Here is a 27073-nt window from a genome sequence, read left to right as displayed (position 1 = left end):
ACTCTCTGAGCCAATTTGGGATCCAGTTAAGGAAAGCACAGGCAGCCCAAACAATCGCAGCACTGGCACTGAGTAGAGAATTCCACGGGGTTCCCTGGTTGTCGGCTGGATCCTGGGCCTGTTTGCAGACACCCCTCCCAAGGAAGTGGCTTACCTCCCTGTGCATGCTCCCGTGGCCTGGCAAACATTCCGGAACCTGGATACGCTGACCACAGAGCAGGGTCTTTGCCCCTGGCTGACTCCGCCATGTTGGCCAAGGACCTGCCTCCAGCTCTTTGTCTTCAAAGCTGAGAAATTGACTTATTTGGTGAGATCTGTCTTTTTGTCCTGATGTGAGGATTTCTGCTACATCCTCAAACCATCTATATTATATTATTCCATGCTATGTTAGTCTGGTTAAATCGACTTGCTTTGTAAAACTTAAATACATTTACTTAAAAACAAAATCCTTCCTGAGCAGACTCTGAAATGTCTGGTTTTAATGGGCTAGTTGTACTTTTTCTTAATATATTTTAAAATAAATATATAAATATACAATTTTTACATTAATAATTTTCAGAAGCCCATCTCCTCTCATGTTGTAAGTTACACGTGGGACAAGGCTGATTTGGTGGGAGAACTTCAGACAGTACTGGGGTCCCCAACAGCCTTGAACCCTGAAAGAATGAACAGCTCAGGCAGGGGCTGGTGGGAAGGGAAGGGGCAAATGCCCTGGGCAGGGCACTGGGGGTCTAGAGATAATAACCCAAGACACCATCCTGCCATGGAGATGCACCTGCCCTTGGGCTCAGCAGAGCCTCCCTGTTGAATTCCCAGTGACAAAGCACCCCCACCTGAAACCCCAGGAGAAGCAGCAATTCCTGGTGCTGAATGTGGGAGGTCTCACAGGGAAGGTGGCTGTGCTTTCAGCTTTGAGGGGCATAGACCCCCGCCCAGCCCCTCCCCCTCCAACCCCATCCCATCCCCCCACCCACACCCCGCAGCAGAGAAAGAAAGCTTTTAAAAAGCTTTTAAGCAGAGATGGTAACAAAGGCAGAAGGTAAAGGGTGATGGGAGCCGCTACCCTGAGCTTGGGACGCACCCCTTGTGGCTGAGCCCCCTTCCTTCCCTCTGCTCCATTTCCCCTAGACCTCAATGGCCATCCATGTATTTTGTACCTTGGTTTGGTGCCATTTCTGGGAGGGTTTCATTACTTCATTTACAAAAGGACCTGAAACCCTTAGCCCATGCCTGGCACGTGGTAGGTGTTCAAGAAATATTTTAACATGTGCTTGGGGGAAGTGGTGGGCTCCAATGGGTAGGATCTCCAGGTGCGTCGGTTACCAGGAGGTTCTGCAGCCGGGGAGGGGCAGCGGGGGCCAGACGGCAGTGTTCCCTCGGCCCCAGCCCTCCCAGGGCCCCAGCCCTCGCGGACTCCCCCACCGCCCCTCCCCAGTGGCTCTTTTGGGCTGTGGGGGCAGAATCTATGCCCAGTCTAACCGAATATGTGGCACAAAGAGAGGCTTTGGTGTTTGCCTTGACGGGACCTGCCGGCGAGGTCGCGCGCGGCTCCAGCGGAGTCCCCCAGGAGCGTCCCTACCCCGGGCGGCCTGAGTTACTGCTCGGCTCCGGAGGGATTCGGGAGCGCCTGGAGCCGCAGGCCACGGGGACCCCCAGGGAGGAGAGGGTGGGGGGAGGCGCTGCCGCCAGAGGGCGCCCGAGCCCAGCCTCCGCGGCCGGCCGCCAGAGGGGTCCCCAGCGCCGGGTCGGGTGCGCCGCGCGGGAGCTCGCGCGCTTGGAGATCACCGGCCTCACTCTCCCCGGACGAGGCGGACTGGGCGCCTGAGGACTCTACTCCTCTGGATTGTTAGTTCTATACGGGCAGGGACCACGTCACTGGGATTCCGGGCTCTGCGCCCAGTGCCCAGAAGCGGGCCCGGCCCTGGCGAATGAATGAATAAATGAATGAATCAATGTGTACAGGGCCCTGGGGCGCTCTGCGGCGCACCAAACTGAGCGCCGACGTTGTTTTGGGGAAAAAAAAAAAAAAAGGACACAGAAGAGACCCATCCCCACGGCCAGAGTCTTCGCAGACCCTCACAGCTCCCTTCTGGCTGTCCCCCTACTGTGGCCCCCAGCCGGGAGCCGCGGAGCCCAGGTCCCGCAGGGCCCATCCACCTCCCCGATGAACCCTCCTCGGGGACGTCAAAGGCGACGGGGAGCTCACGACCTATTCCCACGGCCCTCCCCGTGGATAGACGCGGGGACAGAATCCACTTTACTGGTCACGCGGGAAAGAGCAGGTAGGGTGCCAGGACGGCCGACGGTCACAAGTGAGGCCCAGAGGGGCACGGCACGCGCGCGCGCGCGCGCGCACACACACACACACACACACACACACACACACACACTCCTCCGCGCCTCCAGGACCGCCTGGGGCGCCCCTCGCCAGGTGAGGCCCGCGGCCTGCGGGAGGGTGCAGCGATGGCTGTGTCGGTGTAGTCTCTGGACCGAATGGCATGTGTAGGAGCACGGACCCAGGAGGGGGATGTCCTTCAGCTCTCACGGCTTTGGGTCTCGCTGGGCATTTGCAGGAAGAGGAGAACACTGAAGTAGTAACATTATTTCTAGCGGCCATTTACTGAGTACTGATGATGTTCCAGACATGAAGCTGAACCCATTGCGGTGGGGAACCTCATTCAATTTCCCCAGGTTCCCTGCGCGAGCTGGGGACTGTTACTGACCCATTTCAGTTGAGAGAACACAGGTACAAAGGGCTAAGTAAACTCGTGTTTCCTGGAAGCCTCCGAGGGGACTGCTTTATTTCTTTCGGTGGCACAATACTCTAAGTTTAGAGCCCCGATTTTACCGGTGAGGAAACTGAGGCTTAATAACAAGCTGTGGCATTGGCTTGGAATCGGAGCCATTCTGCCTGCAAAAAACGCGTCCAATTCCATTAGGACAAGCTTTCGGGACCCCAGCGCGAGGTCTGGTGCACAAAATTTTGGCCGCTCTTGTGATTTCGCAGCCCAGTGGGCCTCGCCTTGGAGGCCAACTTATTTGTTTTTCATTGGTTCTCATCCCAGTCCCGCAACTGTCCTCCGTTCCTGCCCCCGGCCTCAGTCTCGCCTTCTGCAAAATGGGAACAATGACCGGTAGATGCGCCAAGCCCCTCTGCACGGCTGGGAGCCTCGCTGTCGGCCCTGCCCTGGAGCAGAGCTCAGCGGGGCGGGAGAAGGTCAAAGGCCCGGACGCTTTTGGACTTCCTTGTGGCACAGCGGGCGCGGAGAAGAGGCTGGAGGGGCGGTCCCGCCAGGGGGCTCGCGTCAGAGCCCCCAGCCGCGGCTGGGATTGAGCTGAGGGTCCGCCCCTCCGCGCGCCCGGCTCCGCCCCGCTCTCTCTTCTAAAGAGCCCCGCTTGGGCCTCCCGCCGCCGCACTTTCACTCTCCGTCCGGCCGTGTCCCAGCCGCCTCCCTCCTCCTTGTGTCCGCCGCTCGCCAGCCGCGCGCGACATGGATGCCAAGGCCGTCGCCGTGCTGGCCCTCGTGCTGGCCGCGCTCTGCCTCAGCGACGGTGAGTGCGCTTGGCGGCGAGGCGCGGAAGGGCCGGGCTCGGTGCTCGCTCTGGCCGGAGCCGCCGGGACAACCCCATTTCGCCGCCTCTTTGCAGAGGGACGTCGAGGCAGGCCACTTTGGAGTACGCACCCTAGATGGCGACAGGCGTCCGAAGCCCCATGCGTCGCACCACCCGCGGGCGCCGAGGGTTTGCACCCTGCAGACCAGCTCAAGTCCCGGGGCGGCGGGGCGGTCTCGAGCGCGCTGCAGAGAGAGGGGGCGCAGGGTAACCGGGCCGGGAGTGCCCGGGGTGCATTCAGAGCCGGCGCAGGAGGCCCCGGGGTATGGAGCCGTGTCGGGGGCCGCAGACTTCAGGCCCCTGCTCGCCCACTCCCAGCGAGCGTCTCGGTGCGCTCGGCCGGCTTTCCAGTGGCGCGGTGGGCTCCGAGGACCCGCTGCGCTCGGCCGCGGAAGAAGCGATCGGACGAGGGATGTGCAAGAGAGCGCTTTGCAAAGTCCGCGCCGTACCGTAACGCGCTTGTCAGGGCGGTGGGGACGGGTGCGGGCTGCACGGCGTCCGTTCCATGCGAGGCCGGCCCTCTCCCGCACCTTCGGGGGACTCCGGACCTGGCGCGGGAGGACGCCGCGCAGCTGTTGGGCTTGCGCCCCTCGCCGGGCCGCGCTTCTGCACAACTCGGCCTCAGAGACGCGGAGTACCTGGGCGTATGTCCAAGCCACTGCCTTCCTGCCACCTCTGGCTCTCCCGGGGTCACCAGAAAGGTCCAGAGCATGCTTCACTCTAGCACTACAAACACACCTGCAGGCAGGCGCCTTTGTCACCAGCAGAGCGCTTTGCCTGCATAATGAGCACTGCAGCAAAGTTCAATAGCCAGGGCGCTGGGCCACTGGGAACGGTGGTATCCCGTTTCACTGGGAGAGGGAGGGTTTTGTTTTTTGTTTTTTGGACGCTGAAGGGAAAACTTGGAGCCTTGTTACAGGACATCTCGGCTGCAAACCAAAATAAACTTTTGCCTCTGAACACACAATAGAAAACCAAGTTAGGAGGCACTGCCCTTTCACAGCTGGGAAACTTCCAACAAACCTGGCAAAAGGTTTGAGATTCTTCTGAGCCCCTTGGTGCAGCCGTGATCTGTGCAGGCTCTGGAGCACTAAGCTGGGTTTGGGTGCTGACTGGGGAAGCAGGCTTGGGTAAGGGGAGCTGCTGAGATTGTGCTCAGCCAGGGTGGCGACTGACCGTCTGGGCAGTGTCCCCTGAAGCCAGAGGAAGTTGTTGTTTAGAGCTGCAGAGAGACATGGATTGAAGGTAATTTGAAGTTTTCAGTGTAGCTGAAGAAGAGAAGGCATTTGAGCTGGTCCTTAAAGGATAAACTGGGTTCTTCTACTTTAGGAAGGTGAGGAAGGCACTTTAGGGAAAGGGTATGCCATGACATAATGAGAATCATGGAACTTCTTGTGGCTGGTGAGTGAAAGAAAGTAGTGTTTGCTAGTCTAGAGCAGGGGTCTCTGGATTTGATTCTGTGCACCGTCACTGAGAGACTCGAGCACATATGCCAAATGCCCAGTATGAAACTTTAGTATACTTTGTAGCTATTATCACAATAAACCTACTGTAAAATGAACAAAATTAAAAAGATTTTTTAAAAAATGCCACCTTGGAGGTGGCATTGCCCCTTGCTGGAGAGGTGATGCAGCCCCTCCCTGCTGCTCTATGCCACCCTCTCTCCCCAGGTGAGCTGCAGGTGGGACCGGAATGCAGGGACCCAGCTCCCTGAGTCATGGGCACAGCTGAACTGCGTGAAGCACAGAGGGAGTTGGTGCCTCCCAGAAGACACCTCAGTTTGGGGTGGGACCTGCTTCTCTGAGTTGCCTCTGACAGCCCAGTGGCCAGGTGAAGGTGCAGGGCTCCAGGCAGGTCTGGTTCTCCTTGGATGCATGGGCCAGAATGCATTTTTTTTTTAAACCTCAGGGAGACTGTGTGCCCTCTGGCCCTACACGGAGCCCCTAAGCTGCCCTGCAGAGAGACCCGTGGCTCTTTGGTTGACCTCTGCCAAGCAGCTGGGACCCTGGGGGCCCTGGGCTTCCTGGGGTTAAACCCAGGGTCGATCACATTCCCGGACCTGGTTGGAGGGGGCTGGCGAGGCACTGGTCTCTGCAGTAGAAAAGGCTCTTGCAACCCTGTGGGAGCCATGCTCACGCTCACCAGATCCCAAACCCAGGAATTACACCGAATCCAACCAGGCATCTTGGCCATGCAGAGTCACCTCCCAAGCTGCTGGACCAGTTAGTAGTACTGACAGAAAGCTGGAGGAACAGGCACCAACTGGGCTTGGCACCGGCTTCTTGATGGGAGCACCTAGGGTCTCTGTCACTTTAAAAAACCTGTTGCAATTCCCCACTTGACAGGCAGGCCCCCCAGGTCCCAGGAGCCGGAATAGGAATTGCCTTCACAGGAAATGGATAATCCCTGGGGGTGAAGGGGAAAGGAGAGAGAAAGAGAAAGCCTGTGTTTGGAGCTTGGAATCTGATTTCTAGCCTGATCTCAGCTGCTTGTTAGAGAAGCCAAGTGGCTTCTTTATGGGCCCCACGCCCCCCTTCCACTTTCACTCCTTCCCACTCACTGCAGTTCTGGGGTTGGGACCCGGCCCGCTCCACCACGGAGCCCCAGTTCTCCCAGCCCCACTCTGACCCTGGGAGGACTCTTCAGAAGTCCAGGGAGGACGCCCATTCCGAGCATGCTGGGGTGTGAGGGCTCCTCAGTGACCCCAATCTGGCCCCAGCCCCAGTCCTGGGGTCGCTTTTCCAGGTGATCTGATTACACTGCCAGACCGGCTTCCCCTGCAGGGACTTGGTATGGTTGTGTCTTTCTAGAGATCACGTGTAAGGATGCTGACTAGTCTTGGGGTGCTGACTGGTGACATGAGCCCTTGAACATGAACACACAGAAACTAGGCTTTCTCCCTTCTGGTTTTCAGGGGAGTCTTATTTGGTCCCAGAGGTGGTCTGTTTTTCTCCCGAGTTGGTGGCTAAATAACACTTCTGTTCCCAAGCCACGCCTTCTATCAACTGAATTCAGCTTTTAGATGAAAATAACATAAGCCGCTCACTCACAGGGCTTCACACTGGCTTCCCCAGCTCCCCATTCCTAAAGGCGCACAACTTCAGAACCACCCGCGAGACCCTCTGGGAGCGCCATAAACAGGCACACTTTTTAATCTCTGGATGAAATATTCCCAGATGCACATTTAATCCTTGATGAAAGGATCCACATAATTTGGGCTATTAAGTAGGGCTTGGCTAAAATCTGCAGGGAACAAATCCCACCCCCCTCGCAAAGTCCCTGCCCCCCAGTACTGCAATTCTAGCCTTAGAGGGTGAATGGTGGGTCCTGCAGGAGCCCTTTGCTAATTTATACTAATGAGTGTCAATTATGGCATTTTGCAAGTTGGTGAATTGGCAAACAAAGATCATAATAAAATCCAGGAGGCTGCAGCATCCATCCAGGACTGGCAATGAAAGCCACATTTGCCTCCAGCCCGATTAATCTCCTGATCAGGGAGAAGTGGGGGGGGGGCTCTGCCTGCCCTCTGGGGACTCCCAGGTAGGAAGCCAAGCCAACCCTACTCTTTTGTCCTCTTTTGTGCTGGCCTGGGCTTAAAGAGAAGGAGAGCAGGAGCATTGCAGGCAGGGGGAGGGCAGCATTCCTGAAGCTGCCCTGGATCCTCAGGATGAGGAGGGAGGGGTGAGAGACTGGAGCCCTCTCCCCTCTCCCCCTTCCCGTGGTGGAGGTGCGGGTCTTATACTTGGCCCTGAAGGAGTTTATTTTGCAAGGAAAAACTGAGAACCCAGAAGTACCCTTGACTGAAAGTTATCTCCTGTAATTACAGACTTTGTCTTGAGAAACCTCAGCGAGAGACTTTGTATTTTAATCTCTCCACCCCTCCTAGGGGTCAGCTCTCCCTAGCTCCTTTCATCCTCTAGCCCTGAGGAAGCTGGGCCTGACCCCAGAGCTCAGTGCCCTGACCAAGGAGAGGGTCCTTCCCAGAATGCACCTGCCCAAAGAGAGGGTCCTTCCCAGAATGCACCTGCCCAAGGAGGGGGTCCTTCCCAGAATGCACCTGCCCAATGCACCTGCCCAAGGAGATAGCCCTTCCTTCCCAGAGTGCACCTGCCCAAGGAAATAGCCCTTTCCAGAATTCACCTGTGACTCATCCCATTGCTTTTGAGCCTTATCCTACCCCACCCCGCTTCTCCCTCATTCCACTATCTCATCCTCTGGCTGCAGACCCTAACACACTTATATCCCCAAGGCCCGGCAGGATAACAAGTTGCCTGGTTCTTATTACCTCTTCCAGGGAAACCCGTCAGCCTGAGCTACAGATGTCCATGCCGATTCTTTGAGAGCCACGTTGCCAGAGCCAACGTCAAGCATCTCAAAATCCTCAACACTCCAAACTGTGCCCTTCAGATCGTGTAAGTCTTGAACCTCCTCCTTCAAGGTTGTTGCATCAAATGGCCGTAATAACGCCTAGCTTGCATGGCTGTTAAAGATACAGAAAATGCCATGTACCGGGTGTCCAGCCTTGAACTTGGTGTCCTTAGAGGCAGCTGTCATTAACAGCAGTCCTTTAAGTTTGCCACCAGTCAGGCATGACTTTCAAAAGCCAGCCTCACCCTTGACGACCTGCTGTGCTCACAGTGGTCAGCATCTATAGGGAGGCTAACACAATCGATGCCTCTGGATTAGACAAAATGACATACTTCATCAAGGTTTCTGCTAAGTCCGTTGAATAAGCCACATCTTTTCCTAGTAATAGGTAATATTTGTCCTGCCTGTTTCAGGTCTCTGTGACTCTAAGTTAATCTTTTGTGACATAGCAAAAACTCACAGGACCCAGAATCTCTTTAAGTCATCTTTAACCTTTTGGTGAAAGCTCAACATATTCAGCTCACCCAACTGCATTTTTCCAAATGCAAAAGATGAGATTTTGGTTTTGGTTGGTGTTAATGGAAGCTACTAACATTTCATTTTCATGTGAGTTGGAAACGAGGGACAGAAATTCGACATAAACAAGGCACAGAGATATCTTGTTTGTGTGTAGGAGGCTGGGGGAGAAGTGGGAGGAGAGCACATGTAGCCTTTCCCAGGTGTGTCTGCCCCAGATACATGTGTACGTTCTTGCCACGTCAGTCATGGTGCACACAGCCGGACGCCGGGAGCCCTGAGTGCTCCATGTCTCCTGGAGATGTCTCACTTGCTGAAAAGTCCTCATGCTAAAAGTGGGCTGCGGGCAAGGCTGTTGCAAAAGAAGGATGCGGCTATCTGAAGACTTTTCTGCACAAAACCAATCATTTTAGGCTTGACTGTCTCTTTTTTCTCTCCTAGCCTTAGCTGCCTTGACTGTATTTATTACTTACATTATGTTTTAGGGCAATAGAAGATGAATTTTTTTCACTTATGTTGCTTACAGTAAAATATTGTATCTCCTTTGAGAAGTATTTTATAGTTAGTGAACGTAACTAGTGTCACTTGCTCAGTAACATACCCTGAAAGTTTCAGAAGCCAAAAGAAGTCTCAGATCTGAAGAAATACATAATTCCTAAACAGCAGCACCCAGATTTGGACCCACATCCACCTTGTGCTAAGCCACACTGATGGACAGGGCTCTTGGAGGCTCCTGTGGGTTTCCCTGGACCTCTGTGTTGGGGCCTTGGGCTGCTTAAGTTTACCTGGTACCCAGGCATTGCAAACTTGGACTTTATGGAGAAAGTCTGAGGTCTTCCAGGGAGTTTTCATGTCGGGAGGCTGGGAGTAGAGGTGAGAAGTGGAAGGAAGGTAGGATCTGAGCTTTCAAAAACAAATGAGGCTGTGGAACATCTAGTGAATGTGTAAAATTTCTCTGGAAACCATCTTCTGCCAATCCTACCTCTACTGACACCCCGCACCTGCTCTGTCACCCCTTGTACTACTACCATAATCTTGCAGGTCTCCTGCCTCCCGACTTAACCCTAATCTGTCTTCCATGTACTGTCAAGATGATCCATCAAAATAAAAATCTGCTAATGTCACTCGCTTTCCAGCTCTTCACCTAAAGCCCCCACTCCTTCACAAAGCACTCAAGGCCCTTCCTCTGGTCACGCTCGTCTGGTGCATCTTGTCTTGCACTCGTCTCCATCTGCTTTGGTCTATTTGCTCTTGTTTTTCCTTTCACCTTTACTTCGCTTTCCAAACTCCTACTCTTCATTCAAAGGCCTGCACCAATGTTCCCTCATCTGAATTCTCCCTGGACAACCCCGCAAAGATTCCTTCTCACCTTTCCTGTATCTCTGCAGTGGTGCTTTCTGCACTGTTCAGTGTCCTGGTTTCCCCAGTACACCTTGAGCTGCTCTAAAACCTGAGCCTGTCGGGTGGAGCCCCTGGCCCCGGCAAGGGCCCTGGAATGCGTGTCAAGAGAGCAGATGCTGAGACGGTTGCAGAGCCTTCTTCCCGTTCAGCTGCCCACCGTTGCCCTTTCTGTTTCGGCAGGGCGAGGCTGAAGAACAACAACCGACAAGTGTGCATCGATCCGAAATTAAAGTGGATTCAGGAATACCTGGAGAAGGCCTTAAACAAGTAAGCCCAACAGCCACAGAGGACTTTCCGCTAGACCCTCTTGAGGAAAGCTAAAGGGATGAAGGGCAGAAGTGTGGGGGAGGAAGGCCTGAACCGTAAGGACCAGGTGTGCCTGTGGGATCAGCATTGGCCTGGGACGGGCTGGCGGTCTGCCCCATATATGAACAACTGCAATTTACGGCGTCCGGTACGATATTGCCACTGACGTTCAACCACGTCCCGTTCCCTTGTACAGTGGATCTTTTATAACTGGGGTTTTTCTAAGAAATTGTATTTTCCAAGCAGCATTTCTCACCAGTCAGTTCTCTCATGGTCATCATCATCATCACCATTTTCATTCTCTTTTTTAAAGTCAATGATTACTTCAAAATCTGTGTTCGGTTTGTTTTGGAATTTCTTCTCTTGTCTCTTGGAGAATCTGTGAGCACAGTTCAGTGATGGGTGCACGTGGATGTCAAAACAGTGTCCTGGGGGGCACCCCTCCCTGACTCAAAGCCCTGTGTGAGTCTCTCTCACACCCACCCAGTGCCAAGCCAGAGCTCCAAACTTCCCCTTCTTCTTCAGGTTCAAGTTCAGTGATTGGCTCTGCCAGCTCCACGGCGAAAGCCGCTGTCACTGCAGACTGTGCTCAGAGAACAATCCTCCTCTCCTCCCCCACCCCACCCCGGCCATTCCCTGGCTCTCCCTGCCCCAAAGAGCATGCTTTCATCTCACTTCTGCTTCTCACTTCTGTAGCTGATCAAATGCCACCCTGGCGGGGAGGAGGGAGATCACTGGGGGTCCCGCCCTCGATCCTCCTCCTCCCTTTCTCCCCTCCTCCTTGGGCCCTCTGTGAGATCCTTCCATGGCCTCGGCTAGGATGGAACTGGCCTTCTCCTGGGGGACGTGCGATCACACCCCTGCCTTCCCACAAAACACAAGTCTTTGCTGAATCAAATGCAATTTTAAATTGGAGCACTTGCGTCGAGGAGTTTGGTTTCTGTGATTGCCTCTGAAAGAAGCCTCTGGAGGTTCTACCAACTCTGAGGTTTCTGAAATCAGAAGTGAAAAAATTAGCCCCTCCTCCTGTAGCCACAACAGGGGTTTTAGATTCCAATCAGAAATGCTGATGGGATGAAATTCCCAGGCATATATTTGATCCACAGATGATCCTGGTGGTATTTGTAAGTTTTTGCAAGGTGTTTTTTTTCATATATATATTTTTGTGCACATTTTTTTTTTACCTTTCTTTAGAAAACAAATGTATTTCAGAATATATTTATAGTCAAACAATTCATATATTTGAAGTTGAGCCATATGAATGTCAGTAGGTTACCTTTTTTCTATTATCTTAAACTACTGGCAGTCTGTAAAGAAATATATATATATGATATATAAATGTGAATGCAGCTTTTTAATGTTAGCCACAGTGTATTTTTTCACTTGTACTAAAATTGTATCAAATGTGACATTATATGCACTAGCAATAAAATGCTAATTGTTTCATGGTATAAACCTCCTACTGTATGTGGGAATTTATTTACCTGATATAAAATTCATTAGTTTTTAGAGATGGAACTCATATACATTTCTGAGATTTATCAAAGGAAGCTACCTTCTGGCCAGGTGCCTTAAATCCCTTTTGTGGAGTCCACGTGTGACTGTGCATGGGGTTTCTCAGGAGATGATTAGATCTTTAGCTTGAATTTTTCATCTTTTTTTGTTGTTGTTTAACCCAATGGAACTAGCAGTGCTAGTTTTCTGGAGAATAATATTATAATGTTTGACTCACTAATTCCTCTCCCCCTCCTCCTCCTTGGTTCTCCTAACATTGCCATGTAATCCCCAGAGACTCAATCCCATAATATCAAGATCTCACATTTTCCCATGTAAAAGTCCAACGTGGCCAATGGTTAATCTCAAGCTTTCACAAGAACAGGAGGCCTTACCTCTTAAATCATTAAATACCATTCAGCTTGAATCATTTTAACATGACAGTCACGAGCCAGTTGCTCTAATAAAGTTCTGCTAACCAGCTCTCTCCGCTGTTCTCCAGAACAATCCCAGTCATTCCAGGGGTGTCCCACGGTCAGGAGGTGGTGGGATAGAGGACTTTCCAGTCTTCTCCGGGATGCCCCTCTCAACCCTGGGCCTCCAACCTCCAGAGCTCCCTCCAGAAAAGTGGAGATATTTTTAGACAGCTTCTCCTTGCAAAGGTTGGCTCTGGGGAAGGGACCTCAATGCACAGGGGCCTTGGATGGGAATCCGGGAGCTGCGTCGGGAGCAGCGGGCATCGTAGGGTCAGACCGGCAGGCGGGCATTCGCTGTGGCCCCTCTGCAGCTGTCACAGAAGCCCCGTTGAACGCATTTCAAATCAGGGACAGTTTCTCATTTACTTTAATGAATTCCTGATGAGCAGTTTTTAGTCCAGGGGCCCCTCGGGCACAGGCTGCTGGTTAATATTGTGCAGAATGAGGCAGACCTTTGTCTATTTCACCCACATTAATGGCTCTACTGATTTTATCTAAGGGGGCGCAGAGAAGAAAAAGTGGGGAGAAAAGAAAAGATAGGAAAAAAGAAGCGACAGAAGAAGAGAAAGGCTGCCCAGAGAAGGAAAAACTAGTTCCCTGCTACCTGGAGATGGACCCCGGTGACTGCTGCTCTTGTCTCCCTGGCGCTTTGTAGATTTGCTCTTAGACCCGGCTGCCTGCTCAGGGGGTGCTCAGACTCCTGGCAGGGGGTGGCGCATTGCCCCCCTGCAGCTGCACCTGTGTGTTGCATGTATGTGCTTTCCAAGGCCCTTCCTGGTTGCTGAGTTATGAAGAAAGTAGTTGTGCAGAGGCAGGGACTGAGAGCTGTGCCATGGAGCCTCCATGCTCCTGACTCCTTCTAGAAGGGCTAGGGGGTTCCAGAATCGCCAAGATCAGCCCGCCCTCCACCCACCCTCTATGAAGGCACCCAGGCATCGGATGCTAGCTGTTGGCATCCCTGCCTGGTTGGGGCTCAGAGCAGCCTGCTAGCTCAGGAAGGAGGCCTCTGCCAGGAAAGGGGGTGCCCGTGCCTCACGGTCTCTCGTTCCCTGGCTTGCACTGCCCAATCCGGTCTCCCCGGGGGCTGAGCTGAGGCCATGCCCTTTGTAGATGACAGCTGACCACACTTAGCACCTGCTGCAGCTGTTCCCGTGTCCCATGCCACCCTGCCAGTGCAAGCAGAACTTGCTCAGCCCTCCCTCTCTGGGCCCGGAGCCATGTGAGCAACTGTCCCTCCGAGCAGGGGTGCTGCAGCCGTGTTGTGGGGTGAGCAGGAGGGAGTTCTGAATTCCCCGAGAGCCCATGTGGAAATGCCTCTCAGGGAGCCCTGCTCTGGGCAATTCATTTGGCAGCTTCTTTAAAGCAGGGTCCCCGAGACTCCCAGGCGTGGAGGACAGATGCGTTGTGTGAATCACTCTCGGGAGCACCCCCACTTCTGTGGGGAGGGTCTCCCTGAGGATGTGTGATTGGGCTCCCGGGCACAGCGCCCCAGCCTGCACTTGCAGGAAATGTCTGCTTCAAGTGTAAGTTCTAGAACCCACCTTCCTCTGCCCTGGCCCCTGCCCTGCAGATTTATGTCTGAGAGTTTTCTTGCCAAGTCTCTGACCTGAGAGGTGGCCCCTGCACTGAAGGTGGGTGGCACATGGGCGGCCAGGCCCCCGTGTCAGTAGCTGCAAGAAAGGGCACCCCGAGTTTCTTGACTCTTCCTCCAGCCCCAGACACACAAATGCACTCACCCCACACTCCAAACCCCTGCCCTGGTCCTGATGGTAACAAATGGACCCATGAAGTTGGCAGAAGATGGAGCAGAAGGATTTCAGGAGGAGAAAACCCACAGGGGTCCCTGGGTGTCAGGGAAGGTAGGGTCAAAGGGTGCCAGGCCCCCCTGTGCAAATATGTTACAAGTCGATCCGTTCCTTCTCTTCACTGGAAAAGCATCCAGGAGGGTTCTGTGGCCCCAGAGGACCACTTGTCCCTACTGCTGTCCCTTTCATCTGGAAAACTCTCCCAGCCTGCGCCGCTAGCAGCCCCAAACCCTGGGCATCTGGGGTGCCACCTTCTGCTTTCCAGGGCACCGAAGACATCTGGCTGTGCCTGGATGTTGCCGGGTGATCTGGTTCGGCCTGTGCGCCCCATCCCCATCACCGCTCTGGGTCTAGAGAGGGTGGCTGGTCCTTCTGGGGACACCAGGGAGGGCTGTTTGCCCTCTGGCAACAGTGGGCTCAGCTAATGCGACCCTGAGGTGCCAACTGAGCTTTCTGCAGTGCCCAGGGGGACGCCACCTCTGTCCCATGCCACGTCCCACCCGCCCCATGCCCGGGGGAGCCAGGCCGCAGGGACTCCGCGCGTGGACCCCTTGCTGACAGTGTGCCGGATGAAGCTCCCCTCCTCTTGACCTGTGACTCCACGAGCCCTGGCCAGCCCCTGGGTGCCTCACCCCGTCCTGCCAAGTGACTTATGAAGCTCCTAAAAGTGGCCCTAGCCGAGCCCTGCTGAAGACAGAGATGAAGTTACTGACCAGGGTGTCACAGAAGAGCTGGAAATGGGTTCCGCTGTGAGTTTGCAACTTGAAAATGATTCTGCTCATCTGAATGTGGGAGGAACAGCCAGGTGGTCCCAGGACCCTGCCAAGGCCCACGGGCGTTCAGGGCGGTCCCCTGGCGGGCAGTGGCGGTGGAGAAGGGGCCTGTGGGATCTGTTGGTGTGAGATGGTGGGGAGCGCGTCCCAGGGGGCTCGGCTCACAAGCTGAACAGACTGGAGGTGCCGGGACACACAGCCTCCAGGCCCTGCCCGGGTTGGACCCCCAGCAGCCAGAGGCCCCCCACTCTGTGTAAGTACGGGTCTCCATGGACGCTCCGTTCCCTCCAGCTGGGCGGTGGTGCCAGCCTAATGCACTGTGTTTCTTTAAGCACCGTGGCCCTGTCTTGTTACCTGCCATCCCCCGTGTCCGCTGTCTGTCTGCCCATGCCCCGTGCTTGGCGGTGCCGCGTCGTCTCTGCTTTCCCCGCCTTCCACCCGGCTCCTCCCTCTGCTTGAGCCATGGCTGCCTCTTCCACTGGCCCTCGCCCTCCATCAGGGCCTCTGAGAGGAGATGTATGGTGTGCGATTTTGAAGTAACCATCGGGATGCCGGCCCCGGGGTTGTGGCTGGAGGCAGGGCCACCTCTGCCCGCTCGCCCTAACGGTGTGTCACTCTGTTCTTCCTTGACAGGAGGTTCAAGATGTGAAAGGTGCAGGGCACGTCAGACACCTGTGGGAGCCTCACAGTGGGAGCCCAGGTCTGCAAAGCAGTGTTAGGGCAGGGGCCGGGCCATCTGCATTTGTCAAGGGCTTTATTTTGCACTCTTTGCCTTACGTTCACCATTGGATTATGTAGCAAAATATATGGTATTCTTTTTCATGTAGTTTGATTTATCAGTGTCACTGGTGACAGGAAGGTCACTATTCTACTTGCTTTACTAGAGTCTCTTTCCCACGGAGTCCCTAGTTGGCCTGGAGAGGCCTGAGTTTATATCTCTCTGAGCTGTGCAGGCCAGGACCCTGCATGGAGGGACGCCCCAGCACCCATGGTCGAGCCCCAGGATGGAGAGCCATGGGGGAGACCTCATGGTGGGGTCACAGACCCAGGCAGTGCTCTAGTGAAGCCTGCCCTGTGCCCTGTGGGAGGGCATTGGAGGGTGAGGTGTTAGGGGACGTTTCTCCAAATAACATCTGAGGCTTCCCTGAGCTGAGGCCAGAGGGCGAGGCCAGGCTAGAGCCAGCAGCAGCTGGGCCTTGAGCTGTCATCTCCATCCCATCATGTTCTCGTCATCACTGTTTCTCATCCATCATCCTGTGTGTCTGAGACTGTCTCCCTGACCCTGCAAAAGGACTCTTTCCAGACCAAAGCTTGCATTTAAACTGAGCACCGAGAAGCAGTTCAAAATGCCTCATCTTCCAGTCCTGAAAACAACCGTGCACATCTCTGTCTCACGTGGAATACTGTCTGTTGTCCCGTCCTGAGCTTTTTGTTCAAATGTCCTCACCCCCCACCAATGTCTCGGGGTGCTCGTACTGTCTGTTCTCTGCATGCAAAGGCTGGGAGTGAAGGGATCCCCTAGGGGTCTTGGGGCCCTAGTCCCCCTTAGGGCTGTGATCCCTTTGGGTTGCCCTGCCTTGGTTTCCCTGATGATCGCAAAACCATCGTGGATCGCAGCACAAGGGAACTTGGTTTGCGGCAGCACAATTGACCTGGAGGATTTACCAGCTACATGCCTGTGGTTGTCTGGATATCTTAACCATCTTAAAATGTAGAGTTCTGCTTTCATTATGCCAAGCCCAGCAGGGTTTAGGGCATCAAAAGAAAAGAATTCTCAACCCTTTTTTTTTAAGTGCAACCCATAGAAGACTCAGTCCTGCATATGAAGTTTCCTTCCCATTAAAATTTAATCCCATCTTTTCCACCGTTTGGAAAGCCCATCTTCTCTCCCCTTACACAATGGCCCAGCCTTTCTGGGCTGTGTCATGTCACTCCGTGCTGGCAGGAAGCTGCTGAGACATCCATTCTGGCATTCCTCTAAGAAAACAATGGCATATTTGGAAAATTTGCTTAAAACCCTTAACGTTCAGGTTTCCCTTTGAGTGAGGGTAGCTTGTAGAGTTGCATTAACCATTTTTAAAATTTCACTTTTTAAAAGGTAGGCACTTCAGGTTTTTGTTTGCTTGCTCTGTTTTTCATTTGCTGTCAGTAATACTTCCCCCTTTGTTTCAAATATGCAAAATTAAGAAAGTGAAGAAATCAAGGGCAAAGCAAGGAAATGTATTGGTTGATAGAATGCTGTATGTAAAGTGTGGAAAGTAAGAGTAAAGTGATCTTGACTGGTAGGTATTCTTAGATTTAATAATCTACGGGTCATAAGTAACCTGTGTTAGGTTTTTGTTTTGAATTGGATCTTTATGATAAAGATGGCAAATCCATCAACCAAAATTTTCCCTTAATTTAAACAAAAATTCACATCCTTAAACTGACTTTGTTATATTGAAAATATAGAGTATGGAAAACCTTTCTTAGTTATAAGGATACAGGAGTGGTATTAAATCCCTGTTTGAAATTAACCTGCCTCTACAATGCTCCTAAATTACACAGGAAATAATTGCAGTGGGGCAGTTATTTTCCAGGTGATCCAAGATTTTTAAAAATCTCTCATGGAAACTTTGACAGCATCTTCCCTTGGAATCCGTGGACTCTCTGGCTCTGCAGAAATAAACCAACCCTAAATCTTGACTGCAGTCAAGAATCATTTCTGTTACTCCCTCCCATAGGGAGGGGAAAAAAAAAAAAAGACGAGTAGAAACCGCAGGGAAAATTCTTTGTGTAACAATTCCTCTGCTCCCAGACCCACTTCTAAATGGAGCCAGTGCTGCTAAAAGAAGCATGCATTTAAATAATCTATTTGCAAAGGAAAAGGCACTCCGAATTCCCCCTTTGGCTTTCAAAATGCAAGTCAAGTGTAACAAGGAGCTGTTTCCCGGGGATCTCAGGAAACAAAGATTTCCCAGGGATCTTTGTGGTCCCAGCGCTGCCTCTACCTGCCCTTCCCCAGGGCTCTGTGTCACCTCCAGGGCCTCCACTGCCAGCCTTTGCATCGGGGGGTGGGGTGGCTGAGGGCTCACTGGCTTGTTGAGTGTTGGAATCTGAATCTGTGCCCGTGTCTTTGCACTGTTGTTTGTCCCGCTCTGTCCAGCTGCTGAGATGTCGGTGAGGGGCTCAGGGGGGCCTCTGCTTTCCTGCCTGGTCCCCAGGGATCAGCCTCCAGCAGAGGTCCCCCCTAATGTAAAATCCACAGAGCCTTCAAAGCCTTTTCTTTCAATCAGTTTTGACCCTTCCGAGGTGTGATTTTCTGATCACAGCCCGGAGTGCTTGCCAGGGGGCTCCTTACCCAGGATCTTTCCCAGATGTGTGCCCTTTTCCAGCTGGGGGAGATTTGTAGTATCCCAACCTCCACACCTTCACTGCCCCACTGTGAAGGAGCCCCATTCCTGCAATATGCTCCCTAGAAACCCCCAAGTCCCCTGTGCAGACCACGAACATTGCCAAATTGAAGAAACCATGTAGAAATCTTATTCTGCCACCTCGCCGACTCTCAGCCTCTGAGCAGTGATGGGTCCAGTGTTAAATGTGATAAATACTGTATGTTGTATTTTTTTAAATTGCAACTCCCAGATAATGTGAAAATGGTCCCAGAGAAGGCAACTTCCTGTTACAGTGTGCTTTTTTTTAACAACTCCTTTTGAGACACATTCTTACTTTGAAGTCATATCAATGAAAATATGTATATGCACTTATAATTTTCCTAATAAAGATCTGTATTCAAACATAGTAGCCAATGGTCTGAAATTAGTGTTATCATTTGGAATGTTCCAGACTGGGTTTCTCTCCTTCCAATCCTACATGGAGGAGTTGTGTAATCCCAGCTGCCAATGGTTAGTGGGAAACAGCCATTGGAATCACGCTAATCATGGGCAGAAAACTCTGGAAGCAGATCCCAAGCAGGGGAAAGTGCTTGTTTTCCAGTGAATGTCCTTGTTTGGGCTGGAATCCCTTAAGGGTAAGCTGGCCCCGGGCTCTGGAAGGGATGTTGTACAGGGCAGCAGGTATTTGCCTGGCAGGCTTGGGAAGGTGTTGCCCAGGGCCAGGCCCTCTCGGTGTTTCCGGTCCTGCTGTCTGGCTCTTCTGGAAGCCAAATGCCAATTTCCTCAACAGCTTGGGCCAGCACTGTCCTGGGTACTGGGATCGTGGAGTGAGCCCAGCAGACAAGGTTCTCAGAGTTCAACCCTTTCCCACTTTCTGCCACATTCTCTCATCCTCAGTCAACCACAGAGGGAAGGAGAGGCTGGCAATGAAGCCCCAAAGATCTGGGTCCAGATTGTTCTGTCCTCCAGGTTCTCCCAACCACTGGCCTAGAACTGACCATGTCTCCCCTGAGCTTAGAACCTCTGCTCCTGCTAGAGAGGCTGGGATGGGTGCTAAGCTGAAGACAGACCGGAGGAAAAAGAATGGTCGGGGAGGCCATGTGTGAAGATCAGTGGACAAGGGTTCTCTCTCCTTGCCCTGACTGGAGACATATCCTATGACCTCCCTGTGTGCCAGTGTCCCCAGTTATTGGAGCTGAACACCACCAAGGGTTGTGAAGGAGACTGGGAGAATGTGCGTGGAAGCATCTAGCTTTCAGGGACAGAAAGAGCCTACACCTACACCCTTCAAAAGGATGGTCATTGGCTCCCTTCCACATCTGGTCCCTGGGGCCCACACAGCTAGGAGAAGGGTTGAGTTCTGCCTCTACTTACATCCTCGTAAGTGCAAACACCAACCAAGCAAAACTGAGCCCAGAAGTTGAGCCTGACCTTCTTAGCAGATGGATGGGGAGAAGCCTCTGGGTTGGCATCCCTTAGGTTCCCTGAGTGCCTGCCCAGTGCTGTTTCCAGCATGCCATGCTGATGTTCCAGCACAGGGACTAACAAATCAGTGGAATCTGCAGAAAGAGGTAGCATCAAAAAGAAAAACGTTCATTGACTCCCGTGCATTCCATCCACCCCTTAGTCAGTCAATCAGCAACACTACAATGCCAGGCCCTATTCAAATCTGTATGGATATTATGATGAGCAAGACAGACACGGCCTTTGATGTCACGAAGGCTGCAGCCTGGGGAGGGGACAGACACAACTGAGTGAGCATCTTCATAAGATGTAAGTGCAGGACAGGGTATATGCAGGTGCCGGGAAGGCTCGGAGCAGAGATGACCATCCTCAGTTAGAAACCAGGGAGGGCTGCCGAAAGGAAGTGTAGAAGACTGAGATCTGAGAAGTAGGCTCTGTTTGGGGGTGCTCTACTGAGCCCGTGAAGACTGCTCTCGAGAGCTGGTGTAGTGGGACCTGCAGGGAGCTAGGACAGGGTGCTTATTCTGCAAGGAGTGTAGCCCACAAAGGTAGCTGGTATGGCAGGTGGATGGGGCAGGATTTCAGCTCCTTCCGGTCCCCTGGCTGCACCCAGGACAGGTGGCTGAGAAGAGCTGTGCCATCCATAAGGAAAGAGTCCTGGTAGCCCAGATGTAGGACATGGCCGCTAGGCACAGCTGATTGGCTGCACAGACACCTGTGGCACAGTGTGGCCCTGCCCCTGGGCACAGCTGATTGGATGCATAGACATCTGATATATGTGTGGCCCTGCCCCTGGACACAGCTGATTGGATGCATAGACACCTGATATATGGTGTGGCCCCACCCCTGGGCACAATTGATTGGATGGCACAGACACCCAAGCCAAGTTAGACAAGTCCTGTTTGCTGTCCCAGGAATCCCATGGGATCCTGCTGGTATTTGCCTGCCTGCACACAGATTCTGTCCAGGGCCTTGACTCTTCCCCAGCTGAAGTCACCCACTGACACCAGCTCGTCTTGCCCCATGTGGATTGTAGTGAGATGGCTGGGTGACCTGTGAGCCTGTGGGAAGCTACCACCCAGGCCCATGGTGTGTGGGGGAGGAGGGAGTGTATCCCACTGTTCTAGTTTGCTAATGCTGCCATTTTGCAAAACACCAGAAATGGATTGGCTTTTATAAAGGGGGTTTATTTGGTTACAAAGTTACAGTCTTAACGCCATAGAGTGTCCAAGGTAAGGCATCAACAATCGGGTACCTTCACTGGAGAAAGGCCATTGGTGTCCAGAAAACCTCTGTTAGCTCAGAAGGCACGTGGCTGGCATCTGCTTGCTCCCAGGTTGCATTTCAAAATGGCATTCTCCAAAATGTTGCTCTTGGGGCATTTTGTCCTCTCTTAGCTGCAGCTCCTCTTCAAAATGTCACTCTTAGTTGCCCTGAGGTCCTTCTGTCTGTGAACTCCTTTATATGACTCCAGACTCCAGTGATCCAATTAACACCCACCCTGAATGGGCAGGGTAACACCTTCATGGAAATTATCCAATCAAAGGTCTTGCCCATAATTGAGTCACATCTCCATGGAAATACTCCATCAGTAGGTTCCAACCTAATCAATACTAATACACCTGCCTCCACAGGATTGCTTCAAAGATAGATAATGGTGTTTTGGGGGCTATAATACATCCAAACCAGCACACCCACCCATGCAGGAGAGGGGCCACACCATGTATGGATCCAATGAGAAGGGGAGAAAGTTGGGTTTCCAGTGGATTCCATCCCTGTAGTGCCCACCCACTAGGATGCAAGCTCTTTGGCATCTTGTTCATCACTTTATGCCCAGTGCCTAGAATGATGCTTGTCACAGTGGGTGTTTAATAACAGGCCCCAGAGCCGGTAGTCTCCAGGCAAGCCAGCCTCAAACCCTGGTGTTCCTACCTGGAGTGGAAGCTACTCTCAAAATTTCAGGAGGTTGCTTTGCAAAGTTGTCAGGAATTAACACTCACTTTAGAGCAAAAGGAGCTGCATCTACCTCTTGGCACATGAAACCAAGCAGAGGGAAGTCTTACCACGCCTCAGTCCTTCTATTATTCTGCAAAAGGTGTGGGGGTGGGGGCAAGAGGTATTTATGGACTTGGGAGCTGAGTGGAGGAGCCCTGGGCTTTGTAGGTGAAAATTAGTAGCTGTGAATTCTTGTATGATCCACCCCTAGTAAAATCAAACTCTCTTTCTGCTCTGTTTCTGCATTTCTGCCCCGATTGGAGTTAGGACAAACATCCAACCACACTCACTGTTTGGCCTCTTTGAACTCATGACACCAACCTCCAGTGGGTCCCTAAACTGCTGCTGTAGATTCAGCTGCCCTTCCCTTTTCTGTCTGCTCTTCCTTCTCCTGGGTGGTCCATTCACACTTTCTCCTCCCTCTAAATCTTCCCCCATTCTCTCCCTCCTCACTTACAACTGATGTTGTGGCTTCCAATGTCACAGTGTAAAAAGGAGCAAAAAGATGGGAATTTCCACAAGCTTCCCCTCAGCATCCAGCCCTGTCAAGTCTGGGCCCACCATCCCTGCTGTCACTCTACATGGGGCGTCTGTGCCCCCACCACTGGCCCTGCACCTGGGGGACTGTAGCCCACCTCTTCTCACCTGCCCAAGAACATCTCTCCTGAATTTAACCCATCCTCCTGCACCATATCTTTTCCATTCTTTACACCAACATGTTGACATGGTGTAATATCTCCCATGTAAAACAAAGCAAAGCAAAACCCAAACCAGCCCTATTCTATGCCCTTCACCCCCTGCTTCCCCAGACGGCTTCTTTCCTTCTCTTCACCCAATAGTCCTCAAAAGAATTGTCTATATTCACCATCTCCGCTTTCCCTCCTTCTGCCTCTCTTCTCTCTCTTGAACACACTCCAGCTAGGATCTTGATGTGCCCTTCTATGAAACAGCTCCTTGTCAGGCCACCAGCGAGCCCCACGTTGGTCAACACAATGAGCATGTGGCCCCTCCCTTTGAAACACGTTCCCAGTTGGCTGGAGGACTCTTCTCCTGACTGTTCCCTCTGCCTCACGCCTTCTCAGTTCCCTTTGCTGTTTTCTCCTCATCCACCAAACTAACCCAAGCAGAAGAAGGGCCAGGGCTCTGTCCTCAGAAGCTCCTGCTTAGTACCAGGTGATTCTCTTCCCACTCTTGGCCTAACTCAATGTGTACATGCCAAGGCATCCCAGAGGGCCGTCTCCCACCCAGACCCCTCTCCTGGACCCCAGATTAGTAAAGCAGCCCCTCTCAGATACCTGGTAGGCCTTTGGAATATATCCTATGCACCATGGAACCCCCAGTCTCCACTTCTCCCCAGACCTGTTCTTCTAATATCCCCAGTTTTGGTTTGCTAAAGCTGCCAAAAAGCAAAATACCAGAAATGGATTGGCTTTTACAATGGGGGTTTATCAGTTCACAAATTTACAGTTCTAAGGCCATGAAATGCCCCAATTAAGGCATCAGTAGGATGATACCTCCTCTGAAGAAAGGCCGATGGCATCTGGGGTTCCTCTGTTACATGAGAAGGCATGTGGCCAGAGTCTGGGCTTCTGTCTTAGCTTCTCTCTCTCTCAGCTGCTGTGCATCCTTTCTTGTTTCTCCCAGGGTGTTTCTCTCTAAGCATCTGGGGATCCTCTCTTAGCTTCTCTAGGGCAAACTCTGGATTTCATCTCTTAGCTTCTCTCCTGGTTCTGGTTGCAATGGCTGTCTCCAAAATGTCTCTGGGCATTTTCTCTCTAAGCACCTCTCTGTTGGCTCTGAGCTCTCTCTCTCTCCCTGAACTCTCTTAAAGACTCCAGTAAACTAATTAAGACCCACCTTGAATCGGCAGAATCACATCTCCATGGAAATTATCCATCCAGAAGGTCCCACCCACAATAAGTCTGCAGCCACAAGATTGGATTAAAAGAACATGGCTTTCTGGGGTATATAATAGAATCAAACCAGTACATCCCCATTTCAGCAAACAGAAACCATTTCCTTCTGGTTGCTCAGACCAAAAACCTTATAATCATCTTTGATTTATTTGTCCTCCTACAACCCTGACCCCAACCACTAACAAACCCAATTAGTTACCTTCAGAATATTTCCAGAATCCAGCCACTCCTCCCTCCTGCAACCTTGGTCCCAGCCACAGCCATCTCCTACCTGAATTACTGCACTAGCCTCCTGACTGGCCCAGCTCCTGACCCCGGGGTACACTTTCCACAGCAGCTGATGACGTCGGGTCATGGCATCCCTGCTCAAGCCTTCCAGTGACCTCCGAGCTCACCCAGAGTGACAGCTGACAAAGGCGTATGCCAGCTGGCCCCTGTCACCTCCCTGACCTCACCCCTCTCTGCTCCAGCCACACTGGCCTCTTGGTTGGCCCCTGGACAGGACAGGGCCACTCCTGGTAGAGGACCTTCTCACGGGCTGGTCCCAGATGCCACGTGGCTGACCCCCTCCCTTCCTCAGTCCCCTCGGCATCACTTGCGTGAGAGCCCTTTGCAGACCTCCCATCTGGTTCCGCAGTCCCCTGCTCCCAGCTGGCAGCTCTAGCTCCTTATCCTGCTCTCTTTCCACAACACCACCTGACCTTGTTTATTCTTCTTTGTCTGCTTCTCCATGTGAGAATGTCAATGCCACACTGCAAGGGAGGGGCGTGGCCCATTTTGTTCAGTCATTATTTTTTGCAGCTGGCATGCTGAGGGCACTAAAGAGATACTTTTTGACTGATTGTGTGAATAAATCAACAGGATGGTAACACATTGGGATCCTTCTTTGCTCATCGATAAAATTAAGGTAGCAAGTCCCACCTCACCAGGTTGGACATTCATTCACACAGGCCAGGTGACCAGTCAGTTGTTATTTGAACCCAAACCCATCTCACTGCTAAGTGTGTGGTCAGTGGTCATGCCTGCTGCCTTGCTCCAGCATCCCCAGACACTACCCCCAGTGCATGACACGCTGTAGGGGTTAATTTCCTGAGTCCAAATTAGAGAATTATCCCTTTCTCCAGAGGTACCTACTCCTTCATGCGGGGACCTTCCTGTGCACTTGGCCAGTGTGGTCTGGGCCAGGCAGGGGCCCCAGGGGAGGGCGGTCACAGGTGTGGAGAGAACCTTCCAGAGGGATCTTTGCTCCTGGGTGCCCCATCACAGCCTGCCTCGGGGCAGCAGGCACCTTGCCAGACAGGAAGACAACCAGGGCCCTTCAAGAACATAATTCCTGAGACCCTGCCAAGTGGACAAAAATTATCACAGGGAATTCTTTACAGAATCAGCTCCTGGACGTCAAGGCCGTGTCCATCCACAAATGGACAAAGCTGGGGGGTGGCAGAGTGGAGATTCAGACCCTTAACCACAAGCACTTAACCATGAGGGTTCCCTGACTCCTTTTTAGGGTGCTTAGTGCCTTTCCCATTATGCCCCCAACGTGGAGGCCGAGCCCAAGGTGGACGCTCAACAGCCAGACCTGGGAGGGATGTCTGCCCTCTCAGGAAGGAGCTGAAGGAAGAGAGCCAAGAACTCAGGAAGGGTCTCGGCAGTGCAGCTGTGCTCAGCTTTCCCGGGAGGCTGCTGAGCTCTGCACTCAGCCAGGAAGTTGCTTGGGGCAGGGGAAACCTGTCTGGCTCAGTCTAGAAGTTCCCCGATGTAGCCACTGGCTGCCCTTGCCCTTGTCTCTTTCCTGGGAATTTTCTTGAACATGAGACCATGGGGCCCAATCATGTGGGCTTGTGGGGCGTGAGGAAACAACCATTCTGGGCATTCCTGAGCATCCAGGAACGCGGCTCTCCTTCCGGCCATGGTGGGAAACCCTCCAGCGCCATGTCGGTACCTTGGCACTCCAGGGGAGGAGGCCTGCCCCGGGTGCCAGCTCTTTCCGGTTCTCAGCAGAGAGCACCTGCCGGCAGGCTGTGTGAGCCTGACCCCTGCCTGCTCAGGAGGCTAATTCATTCACCTCGGATTTCTGTAAGTCTGCTCTACAGGGCTCCCAGAGTTTCCGGCGGGGAGCAGATTGCTTGGCGTTCCCATAATAACGAGCGTGTTGGTCGGTCAGGCTGACACTCACCATGTGGCTGCCAGGCGCCAGGGCAGGTACCAGCCCCTGGGATGCTCCCAACCCTCCCACAAATAACCAGCCCTCTCTCCTTTGATGATCACAGAGGCTGAGGCTCAGGGAGGCTGGAGAAACTGTGCATCTTGGGGCACAGAAGTGGGGAGGCAGCGTCAGACCCCAGGGCTGCCTGGCTCCGGGGCACTGAGCAACCATTTCTTGCAGTTTGTACGGTGGGGTCCAGGGTAGAGGTTGGAGGCAGAGCCAGGTCCTGGCTCTCCTGTGCAGCCCAAGAGTATTATAAGCAAGCCTCGGATATTGTGTGTTTGGCTCCAGACCGCCACAGTAAAGCAAATACTGCAATCAAGCAAATCTCACAATAAAGCGAGTCGCACGAGATTTTTGGTTTCTCAGTGCATATAAAAGTTATGTTTACACTACATTGTAGTCTATTAAGTGTGTAATAGCATTATGTCTAGGAAGACAATGCACATACCTTAATGAAAATGTGACACAGAGACCCAGGTGAGAACACGCTGCTGGAAAAAATGGTGCTGATTGACTTGCTCGACACAGGGTGACCACAAACCTCCAATTTGTTAAAAAAACAGTATTGGTGACGTGCGATAAAGCAAAGGGCAGTAAGACGAGGTCTGCCTGCACTGGTGTTTGAACGAGTCCATTTAGAGGAAATGCTGGGCAAACTCTAGCATCTTATTTTTCAAACACATTAATTGGCTGTGCCACAGCAACAATTTGAAAAACCGAAAGACTAGAATAGAGAAGAAAGAACAGACGTGAATACAATAGAATAGAAAACATCAGCACGTATCACAAGCATGAAGGGGAGCGATTGTCCACGTGCATGTGTGTCATGATGCAAACTGCATTATTATCTTATTACATCTTACTGTTCTATCCCATTAGACCTTTTTGTTTCTGGTTATATATGTCTCACTGTAGATGTGGTTAAAAAGGTATACACAAAACTCATTGACGAGTGTGGTGCATCCTTCTCTGGCTGGAAGGAAAGAAGTTATAAAGTAATACTCTTATTTCCTTGACTTCAGGAGCACTTAAAAAACATGCTAATGTTTCTACAATCAGATGCATTTTACAATTAGAGTATACATTTAATGGTTAATTTATATATTTCTCACCTAAAGAGCTGTACAGCTTAAAATTAAACAATCATATCTCAGAATCAGAGAAGTATGGCTGTAAATTTCTACGCTGTATATCTCCTGCTACATGCTGTCACATCAATGTCTACTTCGGTTCTCCAAGACAGAACTAATGGGTGTTATCAAGACGTCTCTAATCCCACTTAGAGATAAGACCCTGAGGGTGGGAAATGTCACCCTGAGCTGTAGGCCCTAACCACAGAGCTCATTCTGTGCAGTCTCTGGAAA

At 52.3% G+C, this 27073-nt stretch overlaps 1 protein-coding gene across 3 annotated transcripts; it reads left to right on the top strand.

Moving 5' to 3' along the window:
• Window positions 1-3365: 3365 nt before the first annotated feature.
• On the top strand, window positions 3366-23856 carry LOC119544267 (stromal cell-derived factor 1). Of its 3 annotated transcripts, none has more exons than XM_037849600.1 (4): window positions 3366-3552; window positions 7907-8024; window positions 10078-10164; window positions 12673-15376. In XM_037849600.1, exons 1-4 carry the CDS (start codon window positions 3492-3494, stop codon window positions 12764-12766), a joined length of 360 nt encoding a protein of 119 aa, XP_037705528.1. In that variant the 5' UTR covers window positions 3366-3491; the 3' UTR covers window positions 12767-15376. The 3 variants fall into 3 exon arrangements, with proteins under 3 accessions (XP_037705528.1, XP_037705529.1, XP_037705530.1); XM_037849601.1 differs by lacking the exon at window positions 12673-15376 and adding an exon at window positions 15385-18534 and having other exon boundaries at window positions 3373-3552; XM_037849602.1 differs by lacking the exon at window positions 12673-15376 and adding an exon at window positions 23835-23856 and having other exon boundaries at window positions 3374-3552.
• Window positions 23857-27073: the final 3217 nt, after the last annotated feature.

The sequence above is a fragment of the Choloepus didactylus genome, chromosome 9 (assembly GCF_015220235.1).
Source record: "Choloepus didactylus isolate mChoDid1 chromosome 9, mChoDid1.pri, whole genome shotgun sequence".
Taxonomy (NCBI): domain Eukaryota; kingdom Metazoa; phylum Chordata; class Mammalia; order Pilosa; family Megalonychidae; genus Choloepus; species Choloepus didactylus.
The sequence above is the reverse complement of the archived record's forward strand: the minus strand, read 5'-3'. Positions and strand labels throughout refer to the sequence as shown.